Here is a 19,159-nt window from a genome sequence, read left to right as displayed (position 1 = left end):
AGTCTGAAAACATGTTCTGCGCTCGGAAGAACTGTGCTTAACAGCCCGTCCTTTACTATTTACCCTAAACACTGAATCTGTGCAACTACTGCCTTTTCTAAAACCAGCTTCTTCTCTAATATTTTTGCATCATTTATTCGGCAAACCTATCGAGAATGAGCGCACTTAATATTTTCATAACGCCCTAGAGTTACCAAATTCAGTCTGGTCACCTTTGTTTGTTACCTTAGCTTTGACTTCCGGTTCCCAATCATCAGGTTTTGCTCCCTTATTCTATAGTCTTCAAAACAGTCTAGTTATTACATGATTATCATTTCAGATTCACCTGAAATCATCTCTGCAATGCGTCTTTCATAATATTTCATTAGTCTGTTTGTCCACAATTGGTATTCACTCATATCTCTAATTGGTCTTTCATCTTTCCTTCCATACTTGGTGTATACCTTCTGCATTGCCTTCATCTCCTCCCTAGAATCGTCTACATTTACCTCGGGCTTATATCTAGCCTTTATCGCATCCAGGTCTCGTCCGATATCCAAGGTTTCCGTCTGGTTACGCCATATCCAAGTGCTTTTCAAGCAGACTGATTCACACTTGAAGTTAACCGGTCCTCATTCATTATCTGGTCCACATCAAATATGGTTTCTCGAACTGCAGATCTGTTTCGCATCTGTAAACAAAATAACTAAAGACCATTCATTCTTGAAACGCTGGTTTAGTGGACTTTCTGCTATTTTTACTTCTCAATAAACAGACATTCTTTCCATATTTTCGTTACGCAGTTTTCTTAAGTATTCCGTTTTGTCTTTCCTAAGAGGAGACTCTCTCTAGATCAGAGCCCCGCTCACCTTTCCTACTTCTCCTTTGTTCATTAAGGACCTTGGCAAGTTCCTTTCTTTTTGCTGATCACGCAACTGGCCTTTGCACAAAAAACAGCGCTCTCGGGGTAAATTTATTACAAGCGCTTGCAAACGCTGGTCATTCATTTAAAATTAATAAGATAATATGATTCTATCTAGATTATGTTATTTTGCAGCAATGAAAAAACAACAATTAGTTATAAAGCCATAACTGCAGCCTCAGGTTTAACAATAATTGTTTTTTGGCTGTATGAATGCACAGGGGTTTGGCTTTCGTGCCTGAATTGTAATTCTAAACACGTAGTCTGTCTCGAATATCCACATCAGAGGACGGCCGAGTTTTAATTGTCATAGCTGACGTTCGGTTTTGAGCCCCAGGTTTTTCATCAGGATGAGCAAGCAGCGACAAGAGGTACTGTCTGTCACATGCTTTACTTTTCCACTTCTGGCATTAGTCGACCGTTCTGTTTTTAACGCAAAATAGAAGATTAACCTAATGCCTGAAGTGAGCACACGCGTGTTGACACTGTTGAGTGGGAGTGATATTATCAAATAAAGTGATTAATAATAATTCAGTGAAAATATGTAAGTAAAGAATTATTATTATTATTATTATTATTATTATTATTATTATTATTATTATTATTATTATTATTATTATTATTATTATTATTATCATTATTAATATCTGTTTAACCTAATGGTGGCTGAAAAGAAACATTATAAGAACAGATAACTTGAAAATTAAGCGTTAGCACCTACAATTGGAAAACAAAAGTCATTAAGCCTTTATAAATTTAAGTTCACTATCAACTGACTCATGTTGGCATGAACAAGGATTACATGCAAATAAATGAAAAGTAAAACAAAAATTAGTTCCTCTTTATGTTCGTTGATGGTTCTTGAAACATAGCCCTCCTACGCTTCTACACTGATTCGGTGGGAGGAAGAGGAAAAGACGGAGAGCAGGATGCTGCCTTATGCACTCTGGCACGCGAGGTGAGTGGCCCGCTTTTTCGGCTTCTGTTGGCTGCTTTGAGTATTTCTTATCTATTGGTGCGATATTTTGCCGAAGATATAAAAGTCAGTCCATCATTGAGGGGCCTGAATGGCTCAGATTTTAGCCCTCTCCCATTGATTTTACTATCATGCAGATCTCACAACGCAGTTCACACTAATATTTCATACATGAAGCAAAAAAAAAAAAAAAAAAAGGAATCCAAAACTTAGTTATAGCTTTGATTTGTTCTCATCAATATGATTACTGGGGAGTTTTTGTCACGTTCTGTTAAAGGGTTAGAGATTTACAAATGTGCATCAGTTATGCGACTTTGCGACCTTCTGTTGCAAGCTTGGAGGAGTTTCAATTTCTGTTACCGAGACCATCACGGATCTACTGCAGAGTTATTGAGAATTAGGGTAAAATTACAAAAAAAAATTAAATAAATAAACAAACCTCCCCAAATGATTTACATATTCTATAACCAACTCTACACACCCTGTAAATATACGAAAATTCAAGGCTCTGTTTTTTTATATAACTGCACTCCAGTTGCACATGTTATTATAATATGACATTCACCATACACAAACAATACAAGCTAAATGTAAAATAATCTCGTTTTACATTGTGCTTGTTAGTGTATGGTGAATGTCATATTATAATAACATGTGCAACTGGAGTGCAGTTATATAAAAAGACAGATATATATATATATATATATATATATATATATATATATATATATATATAGATATATATGAATTATATATATATATATATATATATATATATATAGATATATATATATTATGACGAAGTGCCAAGTATTTGGTTGCTACACTTACCATTCATTTACTGTTACCTCACAAAAGCCAGACACCTGAACCCTCATCACAGGTATTAAACGACTGAATACTCTAAAGGCAACAGTGATCCCTTAACAACTTACCAGTATTGCAGAAAATCAGACTAAGTTCATCAAAACAGGTGTGAGGTAATCTTGTAAGTAATTAAATCAATCAAAGGGCATCACTCCATCAACAACTTTAAAAGTCTAAGTATTTCCCTGATTTCAGAAGTCGAAGTACTTCCCTGGTTCTAAGTCACTTCAAGTTAATTGAAGGAAAGCAGATCAATTACCACTCTATGTTTCTACCTAAACTAATCATAATCATATGCAAATATACTGGTTAGAAATGAAATACTTATAATAATTTTAAATACAAAAATTTATTATTAAACTCAAAATAAATTTATAAGTGAAATTCACAATATCAGGATAATTACTGTTACTTGGAAACAAAGTAAATTTTAATTAATTCTTGAATCAATTAAGTAAAATTAAATCAAAATTAATTTATCATAAAATTCAAGAAAATTAATTCAATCAAAATTCAAAAGTGTTAGGCAATAATTGAAAATTTGAAATTAATTCACAATTGCTAAACAACAATAAAACTTGAAAAGATTCTAAGTAAATGCAAATTAATTCACATATATATATCTATATATATATATATATATATATATATATATATATATATATATATATATATATAGATAGATATATATCTATCATATATATATATATATATATATATATATATATATATATATATATATATATATATGAAAGGCACTGGATATATGTACGGATTGACATACTAAAGTGGAAACAAATAAGGTCAATAACCTGAATGACAAGCAACAATTTGACAATTGTTCACCTTTGAGTGTTAGTGCTGAGACATGAGTAGGGAAAAAAACCCCATTTTGGCTCAACCTCAGCCCACAATTCAGCTCACAGGCAATAAACCCCATAAGTTTGCCTTTATCTTAACTTCATGTGCGTTGGCCATTAACGACTCCACTGGAAAACCACCAAATATTTCACACTAGTTCAGAAAAGAACCCAGAATGGCTCATGAATAACTCTTCGGATAGGAGAACCGTGGCTTCGCTCGACCCCTTGAAAATACCCAACCCCATTTTGGCTCAAGATATACTCTACGGATGAAAAAATCACCATTTCACGACCCTTTGAAAATACCCAACCCCATTTTGGCTCAAGATATACAATATGGATGAAATAGCCACCATTTCACATAAATATGAATATGAGTGAAAAAATTCTAAGTCCCTTAACCTAACCTAACCCCACCTAACCTAACCCAATCCTACCTATTGACTCAAGATATACTCTATGGGTGAATAAAAAAAACCATTTCACACAGATATGAATTCTAAGTCCCTTAACCTAAACTAACCTAACCTAACCCACATGAAATACCCAACCCTATTTTGGCTAAAGATATATCCTTTGGACAAAATACTGCCATTTCACATAGATATGAATATGAGGGAAAAAATTCTAAGTCCCTTAACCTAACCTAACCTACATGAGTATATGAAAAATATGAATATGAGGAACAAATTCTAAGTCCCTTAACCTAACCTAACCCACGTGAGTGAGTATATGAAAAGATATGAATACGAGCAAAATAAATTATAACTTCCTTAACCTGACTTTCTTCATGACTCACGGCCAGGTGCGCAACATGTCATATCACATGATAGTATGCATGCGAAAAGATTTCTAAACTCCATTCAAATTCAGATAAGCAACTAATAAGCACCAACAACAGTCACCGCTTTTCTCCATTACTCACTGCCAGGTGCACAACATGTCATATGATAAGCACCCACAACAGTCACCGTTTCTCTGTGACTCAAAGCCAGGTGCACAACATGTCATATTGTGTCGGTACATATTCACACGAGACACACAACACGAAATGACTATCACAGCTCGATAATCAGTCTCCATGTCCAGTCTCATACACTTAACACACACACACACACACACACGACACAATATACGGCTTTAGCAAAACCTCATACAAGGGCGATAAATAGGCGATTGTAACTGCCTGCCCACACATGCACTGATAATTCCGCAGGTTTTGCTGGTGTTAGTTAATCCCTGAAACCTGATGTGAAAAGACATTTACAATTGCTACCGCCGCTACATAAGGTCAAACAGCAGCAGCAAGACCCACATCAGTTTGCCAACAGGCTGTTCTACTCCACAGCATCTCCACAAGCAGACATGGGTAATTCCACCAGCAACAGCGGCGATGAAACTACGAGTGACAGCTCCATTTATTTTCCTTTACTGTGGCATATATATACAGCACCGAAGGCTCAGACTAGCCAGAGGACTGCTGAGTTTGCTGTCGACGTTGAAAGAAGAGGAGCAAACAGACCTGACCCAGGACAATCCTTAACAGGAGGTACAGCAAGGAGCGCCACTCCGCAGGATGTTGAGAATAATTCTTTTTATTTAGAAGCTTGTTGAGATGTGACTAACAGTAAAAAAATGTACATTGTCACCGCCACATTTACATATAAAACAATTAGTTTATTTTGAATAAACTCTCTACTTTTTATTCCTAATTTTTGCAGGTTCCACTGTGAACGCTGTCACAGCTCTACCGAATGGGGAAAATGCAAGGGAAACATTGCCAAGAGGAGGTCACTGTCATGTAGGAGGTGCCAAACAACAGCAGATGCTGCTTAACAGGGAAGGAGAGAAGGCCAACCGAATTGCGAGTACTATCACTTATTCAACCACAGTAGGAACACACATTGACGTTACAATGGTGCTAAGAATTAACAGAACGCAGCTTGCCGAGGAAGAAAAGCGAACACTCCAGGAGAGGGGTATAAATCCTGTCATGTTATACCTGTGCATCATCATCACCAGGCAGAGTGGTGGGTGGCAGTGGTACCACCTGTGAAATGGGTTCTTTTTACACTAATACGCCACCTGTGCTAACATTGGTGGACACAGTGTACGAATCACTAAATGAAGCTATTGAATACGTGGTGAGCAACCTTGAAGACAGGCTCAACTTAAGCGAGGGTTCAGGTTGGCACACCATGTCGCTACACAGTGTACAAATCAACATCTCACGGCAAGAAATGGTGAACAAAGCAAGCTTTAAAAGAGTATCCCGCGGGAATCAGGGGCGGCAGCCAAGTTGTCAACATCGAATCTGGGTACAACTGCATCATTACAGGGCTAGAAGCATATGTGCTACTCAGGAAAAACCAAAACACACCAGGTAAAAACCTCACCAGGGATGTGAAAAACTGGATAAGGACAAATCAGATCAACATCAAACACACACCCGACATGCCACTGAATAGCGACTCCTTCAAGGCATTGGGAAAAGACAACAACCTTAACATCTATGTGTACAAATTGTGTGAACTGGTCATGGGAAAACATCAGAAAAAACGATAGACTGCGCATCTCGCTAGAAAGGGGGGTAACACGTCATGTCCCTGACTGGTTACGCTACTGCTAATCACAGATGATCACCTCGCACTCATCAAAGACATGTTCGCCTACGTGAAGGCATTCTGCCACGGGGTAAAGACAACAAGGAGAGAATACACAGGTGGCATGTGTTATCACTGTCTAACCTTGTTTAATACCCCCGCCATATGCGATGCCCACACCCGAAGTTGTTCGACCTGAACCACAGTTATATACTCAGAGCCCGACCAATTTAAAGAGTTTGAAAAAGCAAAAGCACTGAATAAAACCATGCACATACTCTCTTAGATTTTGAAGCATACAACAGACAGCCTGCTGCGGATGAAGACCAGAGTGTTGTGTCAAAGCAGAAAGGATATTGTTACGCAATTGTCGACAGCGTAAGCGATGAATACTGTATGCACAGAGTAGGTGTAGGTGAATATTGCGTCATCGATTTTCTGATAAAAATAGTCGAAGATTTGGCCAGGATACGTGAGACGATGGTGGCATACAAAATCAGCATGACCTCTGAAACAACCTGCCAGTTTGAACAGGCTACACAGTGCAAAAGTTGCAACATTAAGTTCACCAATAACACTGTCAAAGTGCAGCATCACGCACACCACATACCGACGGAGTCTTGAAATGTGATGGAGGCACATTTTATTCACTTAAAACTGGCAACATTAGATTGATGGACAGTGCCCACATGATCAGAGGATCACTTTCCAATCTTACGTTGAGTCACATCAAGCAGAAAGGAGCGTTGGAAATCACATGCTGGATGTTATCTAAATATCCCGACGAGTGCACCAAACTAGTTTTGAGCACAGGTAAACAGTACTACCCTTATGACTACATCACAGGTTTCAAAGTGTTGCAAAAATCAGGCATCCCTCCCAGTGTGTTCCAATTCCTCACTGACAGGGGAAAGCATACCCTGTGAAGGATATGAACACGTCTGTAAAGTGTGGAACGCTGCAAACTGTCTTAACTTACTGGATTACACCGTTTTATACCTTCTCATGGACGTGGGATCATTGGGGGATGTTTACTTAGCTCTGAGGAAGGCTGCTTATATGCAGTTTGGACTGGACCCAGTTTACTATTTAACATCTACCTGCCTCTCACCAGACGCTTTTCTCCACACTTTGCGAGCATGCCTCCCCCTAATTTCCAATGGGGAAACTTACCAACTGATCGTTAACAACATCATAGGTGGTTTCTGAAGTCTAAGCCAAAGGCACGCCATAGTGAACAACCCCGAGTTAAACCCACAATTTAAAGCTGGCGACCGACAATCATATATAGTGTACGTTAATTTTACCAGTCTTTATCCTATGGTGATGAGCAGATATAAAATGTCTTTGGATGAAATAACGGAGCTCTCCCCACCAAACTAGAGAGGTTTACTGCCAACACTATCATATTCATCAATTCGCAGGGAGAACACGATTATTTCATCCTCCTCAGTGCTGAGAAGGTTAGGGATGATGTCGCCCTCAAGACGGATGAGTTCCCTCTAGCTATACATCACATGAACGTAACCCTCCAGGATCTATCCCCTTACACTAAAAGCCTATTGGAAAAGTTTAATGTGCGGCTCCCTAAAAAAAATGTCAAACTGGTAGGCACACACTTGCCAATGCAAAACCACTTAATTTGCCTTCCCCTATTGCGAACATTAATAAGACTCAGTCCAGAAGTCGATGTGATAAGAAAAGTTTACAAGTTCAAACAAGGATTTTATTTAAGGGAATACATCACAGAGAATGCGGAGAGGAGAGCGAAAGAATCAGTCCTTGAAAAGAGAAACACCATCAAAATCTTGATGGACGGTCTTTTTGGCGTGATCATTAAAAACCCTTTGAACTATTCCACCAGGATAGTTGTCACCACCGATGAACACTCACTACTTAGAAATGTGTCTAAGCACACATACAAGTCCTTTGAAAGATTGAACAATCAATGATACATTATGAATCACTGCAGAGGACCGTTACAGTGGAATCCGCTATCTATGTTGGGTTCAGCATACTGGACCTGGCTGAGGACAAGATCTACAAGTTCCATTATGACGTCCTTCAAAAACTGTATGGTGATAGAGTTAAGTTCCTTTACACTGCCACTGACAGTTTGATCTACTCCCTGGAGACTGACAACATCGCACGCGAATTGAAGGATGTACTTGAACTGTATTTGGATTTAAGCAACTTTCCCAAAACTCACGAAGTGTATGAACACATGCGCAAGGGGGAACTCGGACTCGTCAAAGTTGAAACAGGCGTCAAACTTATCAGAGAGTTCATTGGTGTAAAACCCAAAGTTTATTCATATGAAACGCAAAACTGTCTGTGTAACACTTTAAAGGGATTCAAAGATGTCGCCAAATGACTATTAGTCATAGCCAGTACTGAAATGTAATTGAGAATAATGAGATCACTTAGCTACACCACAGTTCACAATTTGCAGATAGTGGGAGGAACGATGTGTCACACCCGACAGAGGAAGGTAGCTCTATGTCTTTTAGAAGATAAGAGGTATTACATCACCCCTTATAAATCCCTCGTTTACGGTCACCATCAGATCCCGGTAAATGAACGAGCGGGGGGAGAGGAAGGAGTTGACGAAGAAGATGAGGAGATCATGACACCCCCGCCGCCGCCACCACCACCGCCACCAGCCGTGGCGAGCACATCCAAAGCCTTCGCCCAACCTTATGACTTTCATCCCCCCAATCCTTCACACTGCTTCCTCAAGATAAAAGGTTGTTCCAAAAGACAGAGAGTGGAGAGCAAATTGGACGTTAAGCAGCAGCAGCAGCATCCGATAACTGCCCTCGCAAATTCTTAGGCGAAGTTGATGTTTCCTTCCCCCTGCTAAGAAAAGTCGGCTCGGTCTGAGTAGACGTGTCACACACTAAAATGTGTGCCTGTATATACAAATTTATCAATGAATTTATAGTTTAAGTTATTGTGAATGTATGAAAAAATTATAACGCACGAAAATCAACGCACAATCAAATTCAGTTCTCTACAACCTGCACCTGTATATAAAAAAAATTATAATAAATAAAAACATTTCACACCCAAATTCATTTCTCTACAACCCTCACCTGTATATATGCTCAGGTAAACATTGCATCTGCTCAGTAGCATATTAACTGTAACCATGGAAAAGGGTCCCTTCCAGGGAGAAATCTTTACTTAAACCTTTCCGCCATTCCTGCACGAACTATCATAGCAGGTTTCAGCAACAGTGGAAAATCGATCTTGTGTCAAAATATAATTGAAATGTATGAGGCCAACTTTCACTGTATTTTATATTGTGGGGTGAATGAACACCCTCTGGAAAGACATCACACCATAATTGCTAAATTCAAAGTATCTAAAGAGATACTAAACCCATTCGATTACACAGAAAGAGGAATGGAGGATGGAAAAGGTCTATTATTTGTACTGGACGACTGTTTTCTCGAAGCCAGTGACTATAAATTCGTCACCCAGATCTGGCCGACATGTCAAAACTCACTCCACACAATGAAGGTTATAAATATCTGCTATTCTTCACCGACCAATTTTCGAGGTATTTACGCGTCCCCCCTCTGAAAAAAAAGACTGTGTCACATTGAGCGATGCTCTGAAAGTGCCTCTAGAATCTAGCGATTTTTCAGGATTGTCCCGTCTGAATAGCGACGAAGGTAGGGAATATTATGACAAACATGTGAGGAAATATCTAAAAAGTAGGAACGTGTTGTTATATAGCGTCTACTCACGGGAAATTAAAGCTTCTATAGCTGAAAGGGTAATAAGAACCATTAAAAACCAAATATACAGATACCATAGACATAATAACACATTGAAATAGATCGACGTTCTGCAGGACATAGTTGAAAGCTATAACAATTCACCACACAAGAGTTTAGGGAATAGGCAGTCGCCCAAGAAGGTGCATGCGAGGAAGACTAAAGCAGACATTAAAAGTCAGTTCTCGAGAATGTATAAAAACACTTTTCCGACAACGGGTCGCATCAGTTCAACCTTGAATGTTAGAGATACCGTATGCCTTCAGTGCACCTCATGTGGCGCAACATAGGCATTACTTAAGGTTTTCTTTGCAGAGTGACTTCGGCCCCCTAGCTGCAACCCCTTTCGTTCATTTACTGTACCTCCGTACCTATTTTATTTCTTCCATCTTGCTTTCTACCATCTACTAACAATTGATTCATTGCCAGTTTCCGATTCAGTGCTGAATGAACTCATAGTTCCCAGCACTTGGCCTTTGGCCTAAATTCTATGTTCTATTCTTAATCCTGTAGTGGGCTACAGTAGAGGTATCGGACCCTTATATAAAGAGTCTATCAAGAGAGTATCGATGATACCACCCGATACCCTTATCACATAGAGAACTGATATTGCACTGAGGGGTTGGTTCGAGACCTCCCGCCCGTCCACCCACGTGCCCTATGAACCCGTTTGAGCTTAGGGTATGTGTGTGGTATGCAGTGCATGGTTCCGTGCACGTGCCCGGTATATGCAGTGCCCTCTGGATCATTGGAGGTTGGTCTACAAGAATGTTTAATTGGAGGTCTAAGATAATTTCCTTTGCCCTCAAGAGTTTTTTTTTTTATATTCATCTTTTGGTACTTTTTTGCAGAAATTTTAATTTTGACAGCAAATTGTTGTGTAATATTTTATATAATAGTATCATTTATATATATATATATATATATATATATATACATATATATATATATATATATATATATATATATATATATATATATATATGTGTGTGTGTGTGTGTATGTGTGTGTGTATTCCAGTATTTTCTTATATAATTTCCCCTCCCCCTCATTCCTATCTAGGTTGAATTTGGACTTAAAAAGCATCCAGAGTGTCAATAATCATCCCAGCGACCTCGAAAACTATGGATTAGACTCTGATATCTGTCGGTTTTGGTTATTTTTACATTTCACCCACTTCCAACATCCCCCTCCCCCTTGACCTAATGGTCTGATTTTAATTCTGTTTTCACCAGGAGACCTTTCCCGGTTTGATATTGACTTTATATTTAAAGTCTCATCAAAGTTGGTCAAGAAATGCGGATTTGCATAGCGTTCATACAAACAAACAAACCAGCATGCAAATATTTTCTCATTTATATATACATACACACACACACTCTATATATATTAATATCATATATTTATATATATATATATATATATATATATAGTATATATATATACATATATATATCTTCTTCTTCTTCTTCTTCCCAGCTTGTTCCCATTTTTATATGGGGTCGCCGTTTCGGATGAGCCGATTCCATCTATTTCTATCTTGTGCTTCTGCCTCATCAATTCCCTTCTCATTTAAGTCTCCTCTCACACAGTCCTTCCATCTCTTTCTTGGTCTCCCTCTTGTTCTTCTTCCTTGCACCTCCACCCCCATAGTATGTCTCCCAGCGTGGTCCTCATCTCTCCTCAACAGGTGTCCATACCATCTCAGCCTCCCCTCCTGCACTTTCTTTGATACTTCCACCACCTTAGTTGACCCCTTTATGTAGTCATTTCTGATCCTATCCACTCTTGTTACCCCAGACATCCACCTAAGCATTCTCATTTCTGCCACATCCATCTTCTTCTGCTCTGCTTTTCTCATGCTTGCTGTTTCCGTACCATACAGCATTGCTGTTCTTACCACCGTCTTGTGAAATTTTCCTTTTAACCTAAGCGGCACTCTTTTGTCACAAAGAACTCCCGAGGCTGCTCTCCAGTTGTTCCAGCCTGCCTGTACCCGATGTTTTACTTCTTCTTCCATACTTCCTCCAGCGTTAACAAAAGATCCCAAATACTTAAACTTATCAACTCTCCTTATTTGCTCTCCACCAAGCTGAATACTTTCTCTATCATCCACCTCAGTGGTGGTACACATATATTCTGTCTTGGATCTACTTATTCTCATTCCTCTGTCCTCCAGTACTTGTCTCCATCTTTCCAGTTTCACTTCCAGATCTTCCCTGCTCTCTGCACACAGAACAATATCATCCGCATACAATATGTTCCATGGTACTGTCTCCCTTACTTCCTCTATTATAACATCCATCACTATGTTAAAGATAAATGGGCTCAGAGCCGACCCCTGGTGTAATCCTACTCTCACCTCAAAACCTTCTGTCTCCCCAACACTGCTCCTCACTCTGGTAAATACATTCCGGTACATCTCTTGTATCAATCGCACATACTTCTCTGGCACCATCTTCTCCCTCAGGCTCCTCCAGACCTTACAGACCTTACATCTTGTTCGGGTTGCCCCAGGTCCCTCAGTGTGAGGCACCTCTAATGTCTGGTAGACATTAGAGGTGCCTCACACTGAGGGACCTGGGGCAACCCGAACAAGATGTAAGGTCTGTAAGGTCTGTAAGGTCATACCTCTTGTCTCGGGACTCGGTCATAAGCCTTTTCAAGGTCAATGAATACCATATGTAGGTCCCTTTGTCTTTCCCCGAATTTCTCCATTATTTGCCTCAGACAAAATATACCATCTGTTGTTCCCCTTCCCTTCATAAATCCCATCTGCTCCTTACCTATTTGTACTTCTTCTCTCAGTCTAGCATCTATCATCCTTTCCAGTATCTTCAAAGTGTGGGACATCAATTTAATGCCCCTATAATTACCACACTCTTGGACATCGCCTTTCCCTTTAAAAATTGGGATCAATATACTCCCACGCCACTCATTTGGTATCTTTTCCTGTTCAAGGATCTTTATCATAAGATCGTACAGTATATCCACTCCTTCATCTCCTAATGCTTTCCATGCCTCCACCGGGATCATGTCTGGTCCGGTTGCCTTCCCATTCTTCATCTTCTTTAGTGCATTTAGTACCTCTTGCCTAGAAAACCTCATTACCATGCCAATGTTCACTTGCCCATCCTCTCTTATTAGTCTATTATTTTCTTCATTTAACAACTGTTCGAAATATTCTTTCCATCTCTTCACAATGTCTTCCTCCTTTCTAAGCACTACACCCTCTTGATCCTTTATTTGTTTGATATGTGTTATATCTTTGGTGCTCTTATTTCTAGCCTTTGATAGCTTGATCATCTTCTTTAATCCATCCTTTGTCCCCAGCTCATTATACACATCATCATACGACTTTGCTTTAGCTTGGGCTACCACCTTTTTCACCACCTTGTTTTTCTCTCTGTACCTATTTCTGTCTTCCACTGACTGTGACTCTTCCCATCTTTTCTTTGCCTCCTTCTTATCTTTTACTACTTTCTCAATGTCTTCATCCCACCACCAACTCTCCTTTTCTTCCCATATGATACCAGATGTCTCTCCTAGCAGCTCCTTTCCATGCCTTCTTATTACTGCTGCATTTCGTGCCCACCATTCTTGAACATCTTCAATCCCTATATCAATATCCTCCAAAACCCTCCTCTTAAACTCTCTCTTCTTATCCCCTTCCTTCTGTAATTCGTACCATTTAATTTTCCTTATCCCTTTAGCTTTGGTTTTTCTTTCCCTTTTCAACTTCAAGTCCATACATACAGCCTGTGTTGGGGGGCTACATGGTCGCCTGGAATAACTTTGCAGTTCTTGACCTCCACCAGATTTATCCTTTTATACAAGAAATAGTCTATCTGGGAGAATCTTCCCCCACTCCTATATGTATATATATATATATATATATATATATATATATATATATATATATATATATATATATATATATATATATATATATATATATATATATATATATATATATATATATATATATATATATATATATATATATATATATATACATGTATGTTCTCTTAAGTAAAATAGATATATTCTCTCTCTCTCTCTCTCTCTCTCTCTCTCTCTCTCTCTCTCTCTCTCTCTCTCTCCTTGCGCTTTTGTCGGCATTGCTGCCTCACTGCTGGGGTGTCATCACAGGGCCAGATCATTGCAGAGGGGTTTTGTTTAGCCAGCAATGAGCGCCTTCCCTCTGCTCACTGGCGCTGCTCACCAAAACTAAGAAGGCAGTTCTTGTCGTCTTGCATCGCTCCAACTCTGAATTTATATGTATTCAGAATTTCTGAATATATATATATTCAGAATTTATAATTTTTTGAAAAATGGTTTCATTTCTTGTAGGTCTTTTGGAGGATCATTTTCAACAGCAGCTGGCAGGTGGAGTGTCCTCTGATGGGGTGTTTGTACCTTTTGTTCACATTTAAGGGTTCTTGTCGTCTTGCATCTCTCCAACTCTGAATTTATATGTATTCAGAATTTCTGAATAGATATATATTCAGAATTTATAATTTCTTGAAAAATGGTTTCATTTCTTGTAGGTCTTTTGGAGGATCCTAAAATAAATCTGTCTAACCTCGTTTTCAACAGCAGCTGGCAGGTGGAGTGTCCTCTGATGGGTTGTTTGTACCTCTTGTTCACATTTAAGGGTTCTTGTTGTCTTGCATCGCTCCAACTCTGAATTTATATGTATTCAGAATTTCTGAATAGATATATATTCAGATTTTATAATTTCTTGAAAAATGGTTTCATTTCTTGTATGTCGTTTGGAGGATCCCAAAATAAATATGTTTAACCTCGTTTTCAACAGCAGCTGGTAGGTGGAGTGTAATCTGATAGGTTGTTTGTACCTCTTGTTCACATTTAAGGGTTCCTTGTATGAACCGGACATTTGGTCTCCTCCCGAAGCTTCTGTTTTTATTCCTTGTTGTGTCTGATGGCTGACTCTCTTGTCGAGGCTGAGTAGTAGACGCTTGAAGCTGTAGGTTGGTTTGAGAATCTGACGGAAGCATCGACTCGTCTCTTCTGGATTTCGAAGTCTTCCTCCTTCCTTGGAGACAGACGAAGACAGTTCGTTAGTCCTCCTCCTTCAGTGTCTTGAAGGGCGCTTTCCCGTTGGGATTTCGAATTCTTCCGCCTTCCTTGGAGACAGGTGTTAGTTCGTTCGTCCTTCTCCTTGTGTTTCTCGAAGGGCGCTTTACCGTTGGAATTTCGAATTCTTCCTCCTTCCTTAGACAGACGGAGGCAGGGTGCTAGTTCGTTCATCCTCCTCCTTGTGTCTCTTGAAGGGCGCTTTCCCCTCGGGGTTTCGAGGTCTTCTTCCTTCCTTGGAGACAGACGGAGGCAGGATGCTAGTTCATTCACCCTCCTCCTTGTGTGGCTTAAAGGACGCTTTCCCGTTGAGATTCTTGAGGATTTGGGAAGCCTTTCATCGCTGTTCCAAATCATTGCAGGTTTAGCGTAACCAGTAAGTGAGCCTTCCAAGTTCCCTCTACTCATTGGCACTGCTTATGAAACCAATGAGACTTCTGGGTATATGGTCTTCTCCGTTCCACAAAGTCCTGCATCGCTCCAGCGCTGAAGATCATAGGTTAACACTTTTTAGAATTTCTTGAAGCAGTTTCCTATTTGTGGTTCGTCTTCTGAGGATCCCTCAAATAAACGTTAACAATTTCACCTTGCACAGAATCGGTTTATTGATGATCTTTTAGTAACTTCTTATTTTCTATAATCTTCTTTTTTTCTCTTGGGAAATCTGAATTTTTCTCTTTTCTATCGATGGTCTTGCTGTCCTTCGTTTTGGGTTGTCTCTAGACTCTTGTTTGAGGTCTTTCTCGCTTTCCTCCAGCTCCTCTCCCGCTTTCTGGTCTTGTTTCTGTATCCAGTCTTCCTTTCGTTCCACGTATCCTCGTATGTCTTCTTTGCAGACCTTCATGCTTATTTTTTTCACTTTCTCCCAACCCTCCTCCTCTTCTTCGGTATCTGCATCTTATTCTGATACAGGAGCGTCAGTTAATCTAATGGACCACGACCTTTATCAGTCCATGTTCCCCCAATACCCTCTGAAACTCTCAACAGAGACGGTATGTGACGTGCAAGCCTATAGATTAAATACCGTAGGTTTTATAAGAATGCTGTTTACTTTGGGTGATACAGTACTTATAGCACCATTTTTGGTGATAAAAGGGTTTGCATTGGGCGGCAGACTTTTGCTGTGCCATCCTGCATGTAGAAGACACAGGATATCGGTCCATACAGGAGGTAGTGGGATAATGGTTGGGATACCGGGTGTTTTTATTCCATATGCGGATATAAGTGAAATTGAGGATACAGAGGTTAATATGGGGAATACCAGCGGTGATATTGGCAAAAATGATGGCCACTTCAGTGATACTAGTAGGAATACTGGCGGTGATATTGGTGAGCATACCAATGATATGGGGGATACTGGCAGTGATGTTGGTATTAACGGGGATTTTGATGATCACGGTGGTGTTAAAGGGGATATTTGGGATAATGGCGGTGATAATGGCAGTGACAATGGTAGTTATGATGGAGACATCAGTGCCAATGGCGCCTATAGTAGGGGTACTGGTGACAATTTTGGCGGCATTAACAATGGTAATATGAGATATAACAATGCCCACGCCCATTTCTTTTTACTTACTTATGTATCCCGTGGAAATATGGATATATATATATATATATATATATATATATATATATAATATATATATATATATATATATATATATATATAAAATATACTATATATAATATATAATGTGTATATATATATATATATATATATACATTATATATTATATATATGTATATATATATATATATATATATATATATATATATATATATATATATATATTTCCACGGGATGTATAAGTAAAAAGAAATGGGCGTGGGCAGGACATAATTAGAATGAGTATGTCAAATAATAGATGCACAAAAAGAATAACAGAATGGGTCACTAGAGATTGCACACGAAGCAGGGGAAGGAAGAGAAGATGATGTATTGACGAGCTAAGAAAATTTGCGGGTATAGAATAGCATAAAGACCACAAACAGACGAGGGTTGAAGGACATGTCTGAGACCTTTGTCCTGCAGTGGCCTGGTGAGGTTTAGAGAGAGAGACAGGTACTGATATTATATGCTGTTGTTTGAGATTAAGCTGGCCTTGTGTCAGCACGGGCTCTTGCTCCTAGAGGTGAGCTCAAGTTATAAGCAGGTGTGCGGACGGATCTGTAGTGCGCGACCGACACTGACACAAAAATGACACTATCCGACCCGGATTCGTGTTTCTTGACATGCTAATTTACATGAATATTATTTGCTACACTGAGTTAACATATAGGTATGAATGAAATGTCGGCGGCAAAGCCGCAAAGTGTTTAATATAATGATACGAGGTGCAACGCGGACAAGAAAACTACATCTGTACATTTATGCAAAAAGCGTTGTCCTTACAGACTAACAACGGCTGATGATGTGATGATGATGATGATATATATATATATATATATATATATATATATATATATATATATATATATATATATATATATATATATATATATATGTATGTGTGTGTGGCTGTGGGTATCCTACTCTGAGGGATCAACAGGCCGGTCTTAGAAAGGGGCGGGGTTACAGTGATCAGCTCTCCATAGTCGGGCAATTAATGAAGCAAGCTAATGAGGTGGAAATTCCGTTAGTCTTTGTTTTGTTGATTTTGAAAAGGTCTTTGATAGTATTTCGAGACAGATTAGGGGAAAAATCATGAGGCATTATGGAATACCGGAAAGGTTTGTTGGTGTTGTTATGAACATGCATAAGGGCACATCTTGTAAAGTGATGGTTGATGGGTGTTTGAGTGATCCATTTGAAGTCAAGTCTGGTGTGATTACGTGGATGACATTATGAGAACGGTCAAAAGAGAAACGGATGCAGGTATGCTCTGGGGAGAAAAAGGGAAACTTATTGACTTGAATTATGCTGATGATATAGTTTTTATCTGCGAGGGACCAGAAAAGATGTCGAAAAAGTTGGTTTGGTTATTAATAGTGGAGTCATGAATATGAATATTAAAAATGCGCAAGATTATCTAATTGAAGGCATGGTTGCAAAACAAGTGGATAAGTTTAAACATTTAGGTACTTATTTAGATGGTTCTCTGGGCACAGAATTTATGGAAAGATTAAAAAAGGCTCATCAGGCAATAGGAATCGTTAAAAAATATTTCGATTAATAGCAATTGTTCTGTGCATATAAGAATTAAAATTTATAAGGTAATGGTTAGTAGTATTTTGATTTATGGGCATGAGTCATGGTATAGTATAGTGACTTCGGATAATAAATTTTTAGCATTTGAAAATAAGATTAATGGGAGAGATAGAATATCAAATAACAGAATTAGAGAATTAACGTAACGAAGCAGCAGCCAGTCGATAAGTATGTTAATTGTTACGTTCTCACGCTGGCAGGTTATGTTGCCCTTGGTAGGGGAAGCAGATGAGGGTTGGGGAGATCTGGAGGAGAATTTTCGTCTACTTTCAAAATTCCATAAAGGGGGAACACACACACACACACACACACACACACACACACACACACACATATATATATGCTATATATATATATATCTATATATAGATTATAATATATCTATATATAATATATATATATATATATATATATATACATATGAGTGTTTGTTCCCCCTTTTTGTGGAATTCTGAAAGTAGACGAAAATTCTTCATAGTATTTTGGGACGATTATCAAAATGTTGATTTCATTCAGCTGCTTATTTTCTCTAAGTAGTTTTATTAAGAATTTAGTCAGACTTTATCGTCTCAGAGTTTTGCATAATCTGTTACTGTACGATGTTTCCAGACCGCTCGGGTGAGTGAGAATTACACGATTCCATCCGGTAGTATCCTAACAGAGCGGCTCTAAATATGTTCGAATAAGGACCGTGAACCAACTATTTATAGAGATTGGGCAAGGAAGAAAAAACAGGCAATCCGCAAAGCAGCCTATCACAGGTCCATTCCCGTCATCTGATGTACTGAGGAGAAGCCAAATTCTCATTTAGAGAGATTTATTTCAGCAGCAGCTGAGACTGAGGAGCCGTTTCAAA

At 38.8% G+C, this 19,159-nt stretch overlaps 1 protein-coding gene across 9 annotated transcripts in view; it reads left to right on the top strand.

The window, feature by feature from the left end:
• The first annotated feature begins 1,226 nt into the window (after positions 1 to 1,226).
• LOC135217933 (nitrilase and fragile histidine triad fusion protein NitFhit-like) overlaps positions 1,227 to 19,159 on the top strand; it is a 293,936-nt gene continuing 276,003 nt past the window's right edge. For 3 of the 9 annotated variants that reach the window (XM_064254035.1, XM_064254027.1, XM_064254029.1), the window contains exon 1: positions 1,279 to 1,445. Coding sequence is in view for 2 of the 9 variants with exons in the window: in XM_064254033.1 (XP_064110103.1) it covers positions 1,831 to 1,859 (29 nt within the window). In the remaining 7 variants the exon portion in view is untranslated. The other 6 variants (XM_064254032.1, XM_064254024.1, XM_064254025.1 and 3 more) reach the window with 5 other exon arrangements.

The sequence above is a fragment of the Macrobrachium nipponense genome, chromosome 9 (genome assembly GCF_015104395.2).
Source record: "Macrobrachium nipponense isolate FS-2020 chromosome 9, ASM1510439v2, whole genome shotgun sequence".
Classification (NCBI taxonomy): Eukaryota; Metazoa; Arthropoda; class Malacostraca; order Decapoda; family Palaemonidae; genus Macrobrachium; species Macrobrachium nipponense.
This window is presented reverse-complemented; position numbering and strand designations above follow the sequence as displayed.